At 43.8% G+C, this 18,372-nt stretch overlaps 1 protein-coding gene across 2 annotated transcripts in view; it reads left to right on the top strand.

Moving 5' to 3' along the window:
- CLEC16A (C-type lectin domain containing 16A) overlaps positions 1-18,122 on the top strand; it is a 187,666-nt gene extending 169,544 nt beyond the window's left edge. Inside the window, exons 27-29 of one of the 2 annotated variants that reach the window (XM_086472795.1) lie at positions 3,546-3,554; positions 11,400-11,464; positions 17,673-18,122. In XM_086472795.1, coding sequence (XP_086328921.1) covers positions 3,546-3,554; positions 11,400-11,464; positions 17,673-17,821 — 223 coding nt within the window. In that variant the 3' untranslated portion in view covers positions 17,822-18,122. Of the gene's footprint in view, positions 1-3,545; positions 3,555-11,399; positions 11,465-16,327; positions 16,599-17,672 lie in introns of those variants that run through there. The other variant, XM_086472796.1, reaches the window with a different exon arrangement.
- Positions 18,123-18,372: the final 250 nt, after the last annotated feature.

Below are 18,372 nucleotides of genomic sequence, written 5' to 3'. Positions count from 1 at the left end.
TAGAAGGGACAGTATTTCTTCCATCTGAAGTGAATATATAGAAACCTCATGAAAAACTGATGCTAAACATAGGGGGCCTTTTGGAAAGTGTCTCTGTGCAAATGCATCCACATCATCTAGAGTGATAAAAATCATCTACTGAGCTGAGTCGAGTGGCATAGTTGAAGTGGAGCTGTAAATAAAGGGGTAGGCGGTTTCCTGCTAAAACTCCCCTGCATGTCCAAGAACCCGCTGTGACTCAGCCATTGCAGTCACTGAGAACTCAGCGCAGATGCTCTTTTCTAGTTTGGTATTTTTGCTTTGCTTTTTGCACCGTATCAAGAGGGGCTCCATTCATCCCTGGAAGAACTGAACCCATTACTTTTTGTTGTCTCAAAGATCGTTAATCTTACAGCAGACCAACAAGACTGTTTGGACCTCTTGTTAAGCTGCCTGATTATTGATGACCCATGCCTGCAAAACTTGGATCTTTGTTAGGCCTTCACATGAAAGTTCTTGGGACTTACGTTAACATACTTTACCTGGGCTCTTGCCTCCATCGCTTGACAGCCTAAAAATTGAATTTTTGTTGCTTTCAGTTCATATGCAAGAGGACTCAGGAATGACTGGGGGTTTTATTTAAAAGGGTATGTGTGTAAATATGCTGAATGGAAGGGAGACAATGACATATTTGCTTTTAATACATTTTCTAATGTGCCTACTGTTCCTTCAAAGAATTAGCATCTTTGGAAGGATGAACTGAGCTGGATGAAGCTATGCCCTTGTTAAAATAACAGCAGCAGCAATGTCTAGTAGCTTTTAGATCAGCAGCATCTAGAGTTCAGTTGCCCTAGAATATTTTATATTTGAAACTGTCAGATGTCATTTGACTCCTCTGGGCTCATAGTTTTGGTACATCCTTTCTCATTAACAAAATGCTTTCCTTGGTCCATTTTGAACCTGCACAGATAGTTGCCTCTCCATGTGAAAAGTTCTGTACCCACATGGCTTTAAACTTGGCACTGGCAATTAATAAAGCAGATTTGGGAGATTTGCAGGTTCCTATGAGCTGTGCTAGAATAGGCTGTTCTGTACTTTTTTCTGCTTTATCCCATGCAGTATTTATTCTGTTGCTTCTTTCTTTCCTCTTTCATTTCTAGCCTGTCTTCTTTCCTCCAGTTCACAGTCCTTTTCCTTTCTTTCTTTCTTTTTTTTTTTTAATTTATTGTACTCCCTCTGTGCTAGTCCCAGCTAACTCCTTATTGGCTTCTTCCATAATACTGCTGAAGATTGTCCCCATCTGACCTTTCTCTGTGTGAACAAATCCCAATGCCCCAGGTTTAAAATTTACTCCACTCTTTGCTTTTTTTTTGCTTTCCAGCCTGATGTTTTCTAATTGCTTCCTATAATTTCTGTTTAATACCTTTTCATTTCAAGATGCTCTCTGACTTTTGCTTTATTTCTCTCTCTGACACTAAGTATAATTTGTACAATTTTTTTTCCTGAGAATTAATCCTACCTTCTCCAGAGTTTTCAGTTTAGCTTCTGAAGGTTATCTGTGGTTCCTTGTTAGTGAACTTCCTTTCTGGGAAGTTCAGCCTCCTTGTATTTTGACTCAGGTCATTAACATCAAAGTAGATTCTTTCTTGCGAATTCCCATAACTGCCCACCTTTCTTCTCTTTTCTCTTCCTCAATCCTCTCCAGTACCCCACATAACAGTGCTATGTGGTGCACTGCTTTGTAAAAGCCAACACCTGGTTGCTTTCCCTCAGCCAAGACCTCTTTTGCTGCTCTCACAGCTGTGAGCTGTGGTATGTTTTGAAATCCTCCCATCTGAAAAGCAGGAGTCAGGGTTTTCACAAAGTGCACCCAAGGAGGGGATACCCAAGGAGCTTGTGCCAGGAATGAGCTCGGATTATTGCAGAGGCCAAAGGGAACCGAGAGGTGGCTGGCATTGGGGGACCTGACCCTGGGGAGTGGGCCAAAAGGCAGGGGCAGCGCTGGGAGTGCCCAAGGGTTCTGAGAAAGCAGCTCTGGGGTGATTCCAGGCAGGCAGAAAGGGAAGGTCCAGGACGGATGTATAGCCCAGGGTTGTTGGGTCAGGGAGGGGATGCTCTGGTGTGGAAGGCTGGATTATTTTTATTTTGTGAGAAGAAAGGCAGCGCTATAGAGAAGGGAGAGGTTTTGAAATGGGTTTGGACAAGTGGGGTAAAGGATGTGGAGGAAAGCAGGTCCAAAGACTGGGGGAACTGAGAGCAATGGGTGGAAGTATTGTAGATGTGGTATGGATGAGGGTACTCAAAGGCAGGAGGGGCTGGGGATCACCATCTAGCAAAGCTGGTGCCATTAACTGGGATCCTGGTTTGGGGGCTGAAGACACACAGTGAGCTCCTGCATCCCCTTCCTCCCAACGGACTGCTGTAACCTTCACAGCCCATCTTTTTCTTCAGTCAGAAATATGGTGGTATATAGTATGTCTGTACATAGTACATCCTCCTCCGGGTACTCTTTTTTGAGGTATATTAGTGCTTAAGAAAAATTACTAGGCTTCATGGGTGGTGACTCTTGTACCCCACAAACAGCGAGTGGCTGCTGAGATCCTGCCTCCTGAGAAGAGCTCACCAGAATGACCGGTGAGGCGGTGAGCAGGCAGAGCCCAGGCTGCTGCAGAGTGCTGCACCTACCAGCATTCCTGCAAGGTGACTGCAGCTGCGTGTGTAACAGGAGAGCCCGTGCTCACGTTGGCGAGGGAAAGTCTTGCACCCTCATTGGTCGTGGTGAGTCATTTGCACCTTCTGCTGCATCTGGCATGAATTTCATTTTAAATTACCCTAGCGCATCATTATTTTCAGTATTTCCTTCACCAGAATCTGGAGCCACAGAGGTGAAAATCATTATGTTTATCAGAATCTGTCATTAAAATTGGCAGCTCGTTCTCACTAGAAAGAAAAGAATCAGATTTTGAACAGCACTGAACAGTGCCATTCAAGTACTCACATGTGGAGTAAAATTCTATTCATCAGAAGTAATAAAGTGAATATAATTCCCAGGTATTCAAATGCACCTGCCTGCCCTTTTCTTCTGTGTGAGTGGAAACTGAGCAAGGAAACAGTATTTGGGGGACAAATCCAATTAACCATGAAAAAGAGGAATTTACCAGAAGACTAGCCAGCCTGTTTTAATTTCAAGAGAAATAACATAACACTCGACATAACACTCTGTGCAACTTAACACTAAGTGTTAGCTTTAAATGTGCTTCTGTACACCACCACCTTGGATTACATCCATGGTTTTGGTCTCACCCATATTGTGAGGTTGCCAGCGACCTTTGTGGCCATCCTGATTTATGTCTGCTGTTTAAAACAACAAAGTGGCTTCAAATAATTAGATAACTGTGCTGTAAACTCCTGGACCACTTGGATGACATGTCCAGCCTTCAAATACACAGCTTTGTGGTGCCCTTGAAAACTTTCCACCGGGAGTTTACTTCAATGTCTTCCCTGTTTTGTTCTTGTATATATTAAAGTAATTTACAGGGATGGGTTTAATAGGAACTCAAATTCAGCTTTTCAAAGTAATTAGGAGCAAAAACTGCTTTACTTGCACACTGTGCCTGTCAGGTATAACTGCAAGGGCTTTCTGCTGAAATAGAAAAGTCACGCTGAAAAGTAAGGGGAACAAAGATAGCCAGAACAATATTAAATTTGAATCGTGTCTATATTTGAATGTCTTGTTTGTAGGAACATTTTTATGTTCTATTTTTATATATAATACTATGCAAGCTCCTATAAAAGTCAGTTTAATTTTAGTATTACTGAATTTCCAAAGAAATAATTTGGTTTTGTGTTTAGAAAACTTACTGCCAAGCCCCCTCTGCTGGATGGAAAAATCATGTTTTCATCCCTGCATGCTGAAGATAGATACCTAATAAAAGCATTCCAGCTTATTACTGTTCAAGTAATTACGGGCTCAGAGTTCACAAGGTCATTACTCTCTTTCTATTGTTATCTATCATTATCTGTCATGAGTTGAGCTTTAGAGAAGAGTCAGGATGATTGCTGCAAATGTGTTCAAATCCCTTCGTTAGAATGTGTATTCAGTCAGTCTGTTGAAAATTCATCCTGTCTTCTGATTATTTTATCATCCAAGTTATTTTCAGTAATGTCCACCCTCTTCACCCCCACTATGTCTCGTATGTATTATTTACATCTTTTGTCATGATCTCATTGCACATAGTTAGAGTGTACTTGCATAATATGTCTATACAAGAAATTATTAATAAAAATCTGAATCCAAGAAGTACACATGCTTTTCCAGGGCAATTTAAACAGCAAAGACCTGCTTTGCTTGTCTTTAAAGTGTGACAAGGGAAGTTCACTAGGTGAGAGACAATACTATGTGCTGTTTAAACCATGCTTGTCATTTGTGTGACAGCCTTTTGCAGGGACCAGCTTTATATTTACAGATAAGGAAATAGGTCCAGCAAGGGAAGACAGTCCATTAGCTTGAGCACTAAATTAGGACATGGATTTAAGCCCTGCCCTGAAAACAGACTGCCTGGTGACCTTGCACTAATTAATTAGGCTAAAAGCCGAAAAAGAAGTGCCACAACTTTGAGCACTGTCCAACAAAATTTTGAAGTTTCTGCGATAAAGTTTTGGACGCGTTTATGGTCCTCTGTGGTGCACACTGAGAGCTGAGTTTCTTTGAAAGGAGATCCAAAGCAGCCAGTATGCCATGCAAGCAGCCAGGAAGGAAGTATTGCCTACAGAGGTGTGTCTGAATCTTTTCCCCCTCTTGAGCTTGTTCAGAAATTGGTCTCTAAAGAATGGCAGTCTTTTAAAAGTGGAGCAAGCCAAGACAGCATTGCTGGGGCAGCTGATTAGTGCTTAGAAAACCTCTTGAGCATGTGGAAAAGTGAGATTTGTGTCTGTGCTCGGCAAGAGGGCAGTCAAACTTCAGTTCCTCCCTTTTCTGGAAGGTCTCCTAACTACTAAGTAGAGGTCTCTTCTCATTAAAAGGGAAGGAGGAGTATTTGTTAGCCAAGAGAGACTTGGAGCTTAACAGCTTGAGCACTCACCTATGAGTGGGAAACACTGGATTTCTGGTGCCTCCTCTGAGTGCAGTTACATATTGTACATTAAGCAGTTAGTAGATAAGCTACAGAAGTGGTATTTAAGCTGAGCAAGAATTCAGTGGCTCACCTCTCTCAAATACCCCAGTCTGCAGGCTTAAAGGCAAGTCCCATTCTTTCTGTAGATCAATGGCTCTTGACTGCCTTTCTGTGAACTAAAGCAAGTTCATGGGAACACCAGGCAATGTTTCCTTCCATAGGCTTGCGGTGAGGTCAACATTTCAAAATAAGCTTGACAAGCACGTCCTTGAGTCCCTCTCTGCCTGGAAAGAACCTGAGCCTGAATTTCCCACATTTAAGCCTGAAACGCCCATATTCCAACAAATGATCTCACTGGTAAACTGTTGGATAGAACTGATGAGGTTCAAAAGATGATGGTAGTCCTTTAAAGAAAATGTCTCTAATGAAGTCTCTGAAGGGATGAGAACTATTTCAAAGCTCTATTATTTCATTCAGTTTGAAAAAATAGTGACAATTGTCACATGAAAATCATAGCAAAACGGAGGGAAGGAAAAGCATACTGAATTGGTGTTTTATGTTAAAAAAACCACTTTATGTAATTTATTTCAGGTTAAAGTGTGAACTAATTACACTTTCCTAGAATATACTGTAAGTACAGCATGTGTCCTGGTGAGGTTAAATGAGTATTCAGTCTTTGCTGTAGTAGCCAATAAATGCTAAAATTAACAACAGGTTTGCAGCGAAAAGAAGTCTAAATAGCCCTGAGTTCTAGGGAAGATAGAAAACCGAGCCCGTGTTTGGGATTTATGCACAACCTCTTCACTCACAAGGCAGAGGGTTAAATACCAGTAGTCTCAGTTTTTGTGTAGGCACCATTTTGTGACTGTGCAACATTTCCTGTCTGTTGGGATGCAGCTGCATTGCCTCCAGGTCGAAGTCATCTGTTGCCTTGTAATTGCAGTGCAATGAAGAGTTCCCTTTCCTTCTGAATGAGAAGGTTTTATTGCCGGGTCTGTGCACACGGAAGGAAGAAGAGAGGAAGAAAAGAAAAGGAAGCAGGAAGTACTTCGGTCCCAAGCAGTGGGTAATCAAGAGACAGCTGTGCAACCAGAGGAGCACTCCTTCCTCCTGAGGCATTTGGCCAACCTTAGAAAAACCTCAGAGTTTTCTAGGTCTGCAATCTAGACGTCCAGTCCCACCTTCACAGGAATCTTCTGCTTCTGTGGTCAGAGCTCACCTGCTTCCACAGAGGCCAAATTGTGGCCAACCAAGCTGTAGCACTTGGTAAAAGCTGGGAACAGGAGGCAGAAGCTCTCTCCTACCTGAGTGGGATAGAGGACCAGGGCTGACCCAGGATACAACTTGTCACTTTCCAGAGGCCTTTTCATGCAAACCCTGTTTATTTCTTACCTTCTGAAATGCACAGTCTGCCCATTTATACAGAGCTACAACACAAAGATACAACTTAAGAGCCATTCAGTTGAGGTGCTGTATATTCAGACATTTGCAGATAATATGAAAGTGTGAATGAAAACTAGCAAAATGAAAGCCACGATGGAAACTTTTTCTTCAGTATGTGCCTGCACGAGAAATGGCTACCAGGAAAGATAAAAGATTGCTCCTAAAGCATCTGTCTGTAACGTTACCGGTGACACAACAAAGCAACAGTACATCCTTTCCTGCTCACATACCAGGAATTTAACAGGGCTTAATGCAAGATTACAGCCCATAAACTATAGTTTGAAATCACTGCAAAACATGCAAACTGCTTTGAACTCAAGAACAGAAACTTAAACTTTCGCCACAGTTCAGGCACAAGAACTTCAGGGCACTGCTTCTTTTGTGACTTTACAAGTACTCTTTACCAATGTTACCAGTTTGCAACACTCCACAGCTGTGTGACAAAGTTTGCAGAAGTACTGGTGGAGGGAGCTCTATTTTACAGTTGGGAAATGCAGCCTTTAGAAGGAAACGCATCTATCTGTTTACAGATCGGAGGATGAATGAGCAAGATTCTCTAATTACTTTTGGTTCTGTTTCCTTTGGCTGGAATTTGTGTTTTCCCCCACTGATCATGTGTCCAGCCAGAATCCAGGGTAGTAGAATGACATTTATAAGAAACAGAAGGGAAAGTAGCCACAAGTAAAAGGGACATTCACTGAATACTGCCAGCTTTGAGTAAAATGTGGCACTATTTAAATGAACACTCCTGTGACTGTGAACTTTAGAGATTTTCTTAATAAGGACTTTTCCTCCCAGCCTCGATTTTGCAAATTGCTTATGACTATTAGTTGGGCTGATACAAAAGAAGGCTTAAAGTGTGTAGCATGTCTCAGGAGGCACTGTGTACCTTTCAGAACAGGACCCAAGTCAAAAGAATCAGCAGATTTATACCGAGCAGTGCTGGTTTTATAGGTAGTATATACTATAATTTAACTGGGCCAGCCAAAGCATTTTATGAACTCTATCCACATTATATATGCTGAATCTAACCTATATACCTGAATGCTTAATTTTACCAGGCAGTGCAGAGCGTTGGAATTGGGGAGTGATTGGGGCCAGCCCAGTTGCTTTTGAAAAATATCTGCCCTAAGCTGTTAATTCCTTCATCACTATGGTTAACCATTGTTGACCAGCCTGGATGGAGGAAAAAAAGAGGCCTGGAGAATAGTTCTGCCATCACCCAGATGTTAACCCAAGTATTTGATTTGGCAGAAATGAGCATAAAAGGGATTGTATCAAATGACAGTGTGAACTACTTCAGCCTCCTCAGCTCCACTAGTGAGTGCTGGAGGCTCTTGTGGTCTGGAGTGGACCAAAACACCACTGAGTTCCCAGCAAAAGAAGAGCCAGAGGTACCAGAATGCAAATAAATTGGTGGTCTCTGTCAAACAGTAGGTTCAAGTATTCAATTCTCCCTCTGCTTTAACATCTATGAAAACAATGAAAATGAAAATACCTAACCCACATCTGTTAGGATTGTTGTTAGTAATCACAGAATTACCTTTTAAAAGGGTCTGGATAAGACTAGAGAGATCTGTAGATAAGAAAAAGAAACTACTTTGTGCCTTTCACTTTCACCTTGCACAGTTTCTCGTAAATGAAGCTGTAACCAGCAACTGAGCCTGAGTACTCGACGGGCTTTGCCTTGCAAATCCGAGCTTGTGTGCTATCCTTTTCTGTCTATTGCCTGAAATTCATGTCTGTTCCTACAGATCTTCAAATGCTCACGTACAAAATTTGAAATTATTTTGAATGTAAGTGCTTGATGTTTGGAAGGTCAAAACTCTAAAGGTGCAAGCAAAAACGCGAACACAGTGTCGTGCCTGCTCTGCACAGCCACTTTATGCTATGTGACATTTGCATGAATCTTAGACACCATCTCCACTGAGCTGATGTCTCCTAGTATTGACAGGACAGTCAAGTATTGACAGTTTCTATCTTGAATAAAGCAGCACTGTTGGCTTTTGCAATAGAGTGCGCTACTGCAAGTCTGGTTTTGTGGGCTTGTCAAGTTTTGAAACTAAGGCATACTGGTGTGGCATTTATCATTTATTGCTGCTCTTCATGACAAGCTGAAAGCTTGTGAAGTTTTTGGCTTCAGTATTTTTGAATCCCTGAAGAGTCGCTTTTTGGTTGTATTTGAATTTCAAGTCCAAGTTTTGTTGTTTGATTTGGAGGGCTGCCCTATATATAGCTACATTTAGAAACAACTATTGTGTTGCACTACTAGGTATGATTTAGCCATCTATAAAAAGTCAAATATATATATTTAATATAATTCTTTAATAATTATTTAAAATTATTCAGATAAATGTATCTTTGTATGGTTGCCTCACTGCAGTATCTTCATCACAACCATTAGCTCCATAGAAAGGTCAGGTTACCCATACGTAAGAAGTGATTTTAATATTTTCCCTCGAATGGGCCCTTTTCACAATGTCTTTGTATGTTTCTCTGGTTCATTTTGTTTTCCTGTTTAGTCCATAACACCAGGTCTAGAGTCTCACTGGAATGAGCTGATGAAAATCTTTGAGCACCAGTAGATATATTTACCTTAAAAAACCCTGAGTATCATGAGGTGATGCTTGTTCAAGACTTGGAATGCCAGCAATAAAAGTCTGACCTTCATTCATCAAACTCATATTTGACCCTGCATATTCTGGGCTTAGTTGAAAGAGATGGATCTTAATTAGAGAGTTTCAATATGGTGTTTAATATAAGGTGCTGTACAGACTACAAACTAGAACCTGTGATTAAAATTACTTAAATCAAGAGGTGGAGGCAGTTTGTGACATTTTAATATCAAATTCCATTTTTAAATGTGACATTTCCATATGAGTTGTGGAGGTCTCATCTGAACTGATGAGATGTCTCCCAGCTGGCTCATGCAATCTTGTGTCTTTTGATTTTTTAATAAACTAAAGCAGCCTAAGTATGTGAAAACCTATTTCAGCAATTGTACATTGAATGGCCTGATCTAGGAATAATTCTGTGGTTTTACTTACCGTTTTATATCTTCTCTTAGACCTATTAAGAGATAAATAGGCCTTGTATAGCCCATACACTGATGTGACTTTCATCCAAAGTTAACACTACCGTACACAACAACATTCATTCATTCATGCCAGGAGTTGGGGGAGCGAGCTGCTATTTGTAGGTGGTATGTCAATAAATGGGTTCTAAGTCCAGGCTTGTAACTACTTTCATTTTTGAACCCTGCTTTACAAAATGCATGCCATAAGGTAAGACACTGAAAAATCAAGTGTTATATGAGTGTTATTGTTTAGCACCTTTAAACAAAAGTTTCACTGCTGTCTGTTTCCTCTTTATATTACTGCCTTTTCAGGCATTCAGCTGAATTCACGCTCAGCTTCCCCACTGCAGAGAAGCAGGCGGCCAGCTGTTCCTTCAGCTATGATTTTAGCTTTTGCTTTTCTGGAGCACCAACACCAGTGCTTTCCCACTCAGCACTTAGCAGCCTTCTTCCCATTCGAGGCCATTTCTTCTCTTCATCCCAGTACCACTGCCAGCACCAGGTGAGTCAGGAGACTCACGAGCAGTTTCTAAAGAGGATGCCAGGGCTGCTAGTGCCCCGTGTCAGTGCAGGATGCTTTTCGTCTAGCATCCCCAGGCAATCACACGAGCAAAGCCTTAGTCACAGCTTCATAGAAAATAAATGCAGCGTTTTACATGGAGATTCTCTGGTCTCAGAGCAAAATTCGGCTAGTTAAGGACAGTCACCACATCTGTGTCTTAGGTGATACTCCATGGGAATGCAAGGGAAAAACCTCGTTGGCTAAAGCATAGGGAATAGTGAGGAGTGTTCCCTTTTCACACAAACTTTCAATGACTAGAAAACAGCTGACTGGTCTGCTTGGCTGTGTGACCTGCAGCCGCCACCAAACCTGCTATCAAATCCCTGTCTCCTGAAGACTCTGCAAAATATTCCCTCACACAGCAACAGAGATGTGGGCTTTCTCCTTTCTGGCTCCCTATGAACTCTTGGAGGCTCACTTCAAACTTTCCTCTTCAAGTAGCTTGATGTTAATCTTAAACTTCCAAAAGTTTTTTCCTGAATGACTGCAGGTGTGTGCTGAGTGGTATAAAATTCCTGAGTCTTTATATTAAAACTCTGAACTCCTTTTAATCCTGTTCTTACATTTTATTAATTTCAAATTACCTTGATCGGTGGTGGTGTAGCTGTGATGTTTTTGGTTTAAACAAGATAAGGCTTGTAGGGAGAGATGGTCTCTTTGATTAGACCTAAGAAAGATCTTGCCTGCTTGAAAATTTGACTGTTAGTAAAAGCCTCTCCCTACTAAGCACCAGAAATTTATTTCATGAATCTTTGAACAGGCCTTGAATATTGCAGAACCCTGCCAATGTATGCTCTGGAATGGCTGTAACTTCTTCAGCCTTACTGGCCTCTATGTATATTACTAGTATTTGACATCTCAGATTTTAAGTTTTCAAAAATAAAATGCCGCCCTTTTTGTTACTCTTCTTTACAGAAATTATCCTGCTCTCACTCCACTGGATGAACTGGATGCTGACAATGCCAGTCAAGAGTGTATTTATGCAAAGCCAGCAGCTGTCAAGGGAGGGCACCATGGGCTGCATTCCCCTTCACTGGTTATAGAGGCTTTCCAGTCCTGTTAAACTTCTCCTAAGCATCCAATTGTTTTATGAAGTGAAGTCAGAAAGGCTGAACAACTGAAGTCTCCTAGCTACCAGTCTCACTTCAGTCAGGATGAAGATCTAACACTTTGGATGCCATTCATGTTTCCTGTTTAAAAACAGTTGATTTCTTTCTTGGTGCAGGACTTTGAATAAGCTCATCCGGCAGCCAGCTTTACAGGCTATTTCCAGAGCAGCACACAATACTGGTAAAGTAAAGACTGTGATTATTTTTTTTTTCTTTCATCATGTCATAGTCCTATTCCATAGAACACTGATCTGTTTCAGTTACATACCAGCATATTTATAGCATGGAAAGAAATAAACAAGTGACACCCACTTCTGCAGAAGACAAGTGGAGCTCTCTAAGCATTTCCTCTAAGTATTCTCTGTAAATGAAATGAGTCACCTAAGCTGGAGGGCACCGCGCCATTTTCATAGCCTGCAGGCCACCATCAGTAGGGATGTGCGGTGTGTGACAGGAACTGGTTAAGTTTGCGTGACGGTGCGAGCAATGAAATAATTTCTCATGCTAAGCCTGGCTGTACAAGCTGAGGTTTCCACCCTCTCCAAGGAGGCTCCTGAGCCAGATGCTGTTTTTCCTCTGCTACACCCGAGGTGCAGCTGTCAGCTCCTGGCAGCTGCAGGAAGACTCTTGCCATAATCCTCTACCGATTCCACTAAGCATATGCTAACATGCAATGTATAGCATCTCTTTAGGTTCTAAAGCAAAAAAGAGCACGAGAGGGTGCCTTGCTAATGCTGCACTTGATAGCATTTGCCACAAAAGTTAGTTCATCTTAGGAGTGACTCCCATGCAGTTTTGGCAGGAGAACACTACCTACGGGAGAGGCCAGACTCTTTGTTAGTAGCAGTACTATGATGTCTGTTGCTCACATTTACCTGCCTTGTCCAAGTCACTGCTAAAATGTCACTTATCAGAACTAACTAAAACTTTGGCAGGTTGCACCTAAAGTTTTCCTGTTTCAGCAGAGGACTTGCCTGGCTCCAGGTCTTTTGAAATTGCTGGTCGAACATAATTTAGCGTCTGTATGCCAGACTGATCAATCCCAAAGCATAAATGACAAGCAGCTTGAAGTTCAGGTTAGGGATGCAAATATGACTGACTTCCAACCCATTAATTCCAACCCATTGACCCACTATTTTAAAATCATTAATTAAATTCAGTGATGATGAGACAGTAAAAATAAAAACCCCTGAAGGACAGGATGGTTTTCCAGATGTCATCCAGCATGTCAGCATGTCCACATTGCATCTTTTATGCAGTACAAAACAAACACCAGGAAACAACTGAATTTTATATTTTTGTGATTCTTTCATATAGTTCTGTGTGCAGTATAAGAAAATAAGCATAAACTGGGGTGGATCTCTTAGAGGTGAAAGTTGATGGTTCTTGCCTGTGCTAAAAGTTATCCTTCAGTGAAGTTTCATACGAACACCAGGGAAATGAAGACAGTTTCTCTCAGATCCCTCTTCTCACTTATGGAGTAATGCATTTTTACGAAGTATTGTTTCCTTATCTTGTTTCTGTCATGCTTAGCTCCTGTAAGGTGCTTGCTTTTACTGAAGGAGGATATAAAGGCAGTCTTACCACTTTGCAGTTTACTCTGTGACTGTGGGCAGCCAGGGTCTGCCAGAGGTGCTACCACAGAGCAGCACTTGCCAGCAGGCTGCAGAACAGAGCAGGTGGAGAGCGGCCGTGGGCCTGTCCCCGTCACACCTGAATCCCCTGAGCTTCTGGGCTGCCACAGACAAGTTTTTCTACAGTATCTGTTTTATGGACATTTGTGGGCCATTCAGACGTTACCGTTATGATCCATGTATTCGTCAGCTCCACGCTTCATGACTTTTCTTCTATTCTTCTGTGGAGTTTCCAGGTAGCCCTGTTTCTAAAGCAAGTACTTAGAAAATGCTAAAAATAAAATAAAATAAAAAATATCTTGATTTCTTGGATTCCAAATCTTAAAAAAAAAAACCCAACTAAAACAAAACAAAAGTTTTTTGGAAATCTAGTTAGTGACTTCTCAGTACTAAGAAAGAGAAACTGGGAAATAAAACTGAAGAACCTTTTCTGTCCTCATTAACCAATGAGCTGGGATAGAGTTCTTTTTTAAAACTCTTTTGGGTAGGATGAAAGACTGTAATAGATCAGAATTTCTGGAAAGAAGCATTTTTCTGATTGTGTAATATCAGCCTTTTCCCAAAATTAGAGAGGGGAGCAGAGAATTGCTTCTATTTTAAGCAGTACTGTCAGTGAGAGTGTGAAAAGGTCTGAGCTGGACAGAAAATTGCAAGTTGCTGCTTCTTTGGAAATCTCTTTTCATGGAGATCCAGGGTCAAATTATTTTCTAAGTTCTCTTGACACCATACCAACAAAACAGTGCCAGAGTAATTGAGGGAGACCTGGCTCCTGCTACACTCTGGGCTATATCTATGTGTAGTCTGACCTTTTCCACCCATACTGTGACAGCATCTCACGTGCACAGCAGCGTGAGGAATAACGTCCTTGAAGACTGCTTTGAAGGACAGTGCATATTGTAGTAGCAGGCAGAAGAAGACTGATTCCTTCTTTTTAATCCATGCAAACCAAAACTGTCTCATCCAGCATGCTCTCAGAAAATGTGCTCAAGTTTAATCCAGTCTAATTTACAGCCTGTCAGCCACCAACTCATTGCCTTTTCCAACTGTGTGCTGAGCTTCCTCTGCTACCCTTAAATCAGAGGATGATTGCTGTGGTATCATCTCCAGAAAACAGCCTGTGGAGGCATCAGAGACTTTTCCTGGAGCTGCAGAACATGTATCTCTGCTGAGCTGAGCCAGTTCTTTGATAAGACCTTTGCAGATAATTGAATGTAACTTCGCATTTTACTGAAAAATAAAGATTTTTCTGGTTTAGGAAAACAAATCCATTTCTTGGTGCAGATCACCAGTGCTTCTGCCCTTCTAACACAGTTTCTTCAAGGAAAATCTTTTAAAACGGACCTCAGTCTCTTCTGGAGATTACACTCTCGTAGAGGTCTTGCCTTCATCTGTAGATTTAATGGCTTAATAAGCATTAGACCCTCCTATTATACAGTAACAAATAGAAATACAATACTTTTATCAATAATTGGCACAATTTTTTTATGTGAAACTAAATATTGATGCTGTCAAGTGACTGCAGCTTAAGGGCATAAATCACAAATACTCTTCTCCTGTGAGCCTTGCTCAAATTTTGCATTCATATACAGTAACCATCTAATGTCTTTCTATTCCTGTAAGCCATATGATTTGATTGCCAGATTACATGATTCTGTATTGTGCTTAGATGTCAGTGTTTTTATTGTTATTACCAATATTATCTTTTATTCTTACTGTAAACGGTAACTAAAAGTTAACTGCTTCCTTACACTAAAAGGAATAATGTCCCATTTACAGAATGTCTCTAAACAGAAAATATCTCTGGAAAAAAGATGAATAAATAATTCATAACATGATGGGTGAGAAGAAAAAAGGTCTTTTGATGTATTTTGCTACTCAAAACAAAACTGCATTTTTTAAATAAAGTAACAGGCTATTGTAATGGAGAACAAAATCTGCTTTAAAGAAGAATGCTTGGAGGAGAGTCAGTTTTCTGTGCATTTTCACCCATTTTGCACTTTTGCAGGTAACAGAACTTGTGAAACTGAGGAATCCATCCCCTTGGTTTTCCTGATTCTTTTCTTTTTCTTTGTTCCATCCTCCTTTTTCTCCATTAGCTTCATTTCTTGGCTTATTTTCTAAATGAAACGTCAACCCGCTCACCCAAAGGAAACCATAACATTTCAAGGGTTTCAGATTGCGGCAAAGCGAATTAGCCCGTCTGTAATATAAACAGACAGCAAATAAATTCTTAAAGTCCTTGGAATTAAAGACTCCCAGCGTAAAGCTGCCTATGCTTAAAGCATTATGCTCCAGATTTCCACATAAGTATATACGATAAAAAGATAAAATCCCTGAGAAAATCAGCATGTTTGTTTTCTTTTTTCCTCACTAAACCAGGGGATCTTCATCAACTAAACAGTAAACATTAAGTGAACACTTCTTGCTAAGTAGTTAAGAAATACCATGGGAAAATATCTGGGATGGCTCCAACAGCCTGGGAGGAGGTGTGGGCAAGTCTAGCGTAACGCTGGGGTGCCAGGCAGGAACCCTTCTGCAGGGCCACTTTACTCGGATGAAGTTGAGACACAGAAAAAAGTATTTTCTGCTTAAACTAAACCATTGAATCAGATTTTACACTAGTTTTTGCACGTAAAGGAGTTGATCCTGAATTGAATTCGGGTGAAACGAGAACCAGCTGCTGTAAAACTCTGCTGAGGCTTAGTCCGTTCTCACGGGTGGCAGGGGGGTGCGGGCCCAGCGCTGGGCGGTGACCTGCCCTGTCCTCGGCCAGTCACCCGGGGCAGCCACCGGGGCAGCTGCGGGCAGGCGGCTCGTTGGCATCAGGTGAACCCCCGGGTAACTCCTCGTGTCCGCACCCAGACCAGCACCCCTGGGCCAAGGGCTTTGTTGTCCCCATCAGCCATTTCTGGTCTTAAGGCAGGAAACTGGGCAGCAGGCGTGCTGGCTGCGTGAGGCGTCCCGTCCCGCCTCAGAGGCTGTTTGCGCTCCCTCTGCCCGCACCAGGGGAGCGGTTCGCGCCCGACAGAGGAGCGGCGAGCAGCACCCGCGCCGTTACGGGGAGTGCGGCCCCTCCCGGGACAGCGCAAGGGCGCCGCGCCCTAGCAGGCAGGCTGCTGCTCCCTCTCCCCGTTTCAAGGTGACGCTGACCGGCCCCAGCCATTGCCCCGCCCGAGGCCTGCCGCCGGGCTCCGGGGCCAGGCGGCGCCACGCTTCTCCCCTCAGCTGGCGGCGCCGCGGCTCGCCGAGCGCGCGACGGCCCTTGTGGCGGCGCCATCGTCCGCCGCTAGGGCGGGGCGGGCCGCGCGCCGCTTCCCGCCCTTCCCCTCCCCCAGCGGCTGCTCGCGCGGGCACCGGCCTCCCCGTACCGGCTGCGGGCCGCTCTGGGCGGCGGCCTCCGGCGCGACAGCATGGCCGGGGCCGGGCCGGGCCCGCCGGTGAAGGTGCTGGCTGCCCAGCTGCGGGGGGCGGTGCCGGGCGCCGGCGGGACGTGGCAGCTGGGCCGGGCGGAGGCGGGCCGGGCGCCGTTGCGCCTGCGGGCCGTCTGGATGCAGGGCACCGTGCTGGAGGTGGAGCGCGGCGGCGCCCGCGGTGGCTCGGCCCGGCTGCAGGACGGCAGCGGCCCCTTCACCGTGCTGGGGGTGGAAGAGGTGCCCAAAGGGCGGCCCTGCCTCAGCGCAGGTACCGGCGGGCGGGCGCTGAGTGGCCCCGGGGGTGGGGGCTTCCCCTGGGGGTGGTGGGGCGCTTTCCCTCCCCGCGTTCGTTGTGAAGTAACTCCGCAGGTTCCCCCCGGTGCCCGTCGCGCACCCCCCGCGCCGCAGCCATGTGCGGGAGGTGTCGCTGCCCGGGGCACGCGCTGGGTGCGGCCGGTGGAGCGCAACCTCCCGCCGGTGGCCGGGGTGCGGCGGCCCAGAGCGCTGCTCACGCGCGGCTCTGCGGGGCACTCGTGTGACGGTGCTGGCGGCACCGGGCCGCCGGCGGGCGCCGTTGCCTGGCAGGCCTGCGCGCCCTCTGGCCACGGGGAGCGTTGAGGATGGGTCTTGTCCGTGTGTCCCTGTGTGTCGGGGCCCCGCCGAGCTCGTAGGGCTGCGTGGAGGGCCCGCTGCCACCGCCACTCGTGTCAGGCATCCCGAAAGAGCTGCGCTGCGGTGGCAGTCACGGAAGGAGCTGTGGCGGGGAGTGTCTTTGTGGCTGCCAGTGCGAAGACTTAGGGGTCTTCTCCTGTGAGTTCCAGTAAGGATAGGGCCTGATGTCAGTTCTCCACAGTTACAGGAAAGGTTTGATCGAACTAGAGTGCTGCAGAGAAGAGCTTGACTCTAGCAACAAGGATAGGGGGGTTTCTTTTTTTTTTTTAATTCTTTTTTCTTTTTATTTTTCTTCTGTTCACCAGTACTGTTAATTCAACTGGGGAAGTGCTGGACTGCAGCACTGCAGGAATTGTGGTACAAAATAGGCATGTTGCTTAATTTTCAGTCTTCTGAATTGTCCTAGCTCCACTTGCAGAAGGAAGAGTTGTGTGCTGGTTTTGACTCTTACTGTAGGCGAAAATCTACTGTAAAAATGGCTGTGTGGATAATGAAGCCTTTTTCTGAAATTAGTTCCAAGTGATCTTAGTTCCTTGAGTTTTCTTGCAAGTGTTGGCAGCTTTAATTCAAACTGTTCAACTTCTTGGCTTTAAATATTTTGCTTTCTGAATTAAAAATAAAATTAAAATACAAAGGTTAATTAAACTTCATGCTTGCTTGTTTTTTTTAGGGAAGTATGTAATGGTGATGGGCGTGGTGCAGTCCTGCAGTCCTGAGCCTGTGCTTCGAGCAATAAAGATGACAGATCTTTCTGAAAACCCTGTGCATAAGAACATGTGGAGTCTTGAAGTGGAGGATTTGCACAGAGTCATCCCCTAGATACTTTTTCTTCTGCCTAAAATAACTGGGAGTACACTTTTTTTTTCTTCCTTTTTTTTTGGTGCAGAACATCAGGCCGTTCTGTGTATTTGTGGTTTCAAATGACTCTTGGAGTAAACCAGAGGGAAGTTAGGCTCTGAGTTAAGTGGAGAGATCAGTGCATATCTGATAATAATCACAATGTTCATCTCTTTCGCAGTCTCTTTTTATACCAACAGATTGGAAAAAAGACTTGATGCTTTCTGAGTAACATGTCTGTGCTATTAAAGAATACTGCATGTGTTGCTGTTTCTAGGAATGTGTGTTGAGATGGTCATTCCTGTTTCTTGGGAGCAAGGGCTGCACAGAACTTGTGTTCCCAGGGTGAACTTGATACGTGGAATGAAGGCAAGACATGTTTCAGTCTGTTTAGGCTGTGTTTGGAAATAACATTTTCACCTGTGTTTTCTCTTCCAGAAATAACCATGTCAGTAAACTTTGCTTGCAAGACAGATGTCTCTTTCTAGTTGTAAGCAGAGTCTTGTACTTCAATACCTTTCTGGTTTCTGGGT

The sequence above is a fragment of the Leptosomus discolor genome, chromosome 14 (assembly GCF_034619465.1).
Source record: "Leptosomus discolor isolate bLepDis1 chromosome 14, bLepDis1.hap2, whole genome shotgun sequence".
NCBI classification, from domain to species: Eukaryota; Metazoa; Chordata; class Aves; order Leptosomiformes; family Leptosomidae; genus Leptosomus; species Leptosomus discolor.
Note: the sequence above shows the minus strand (reverse complement) of the source record. Positions and strands in the feature narration are given on the sequence as shown.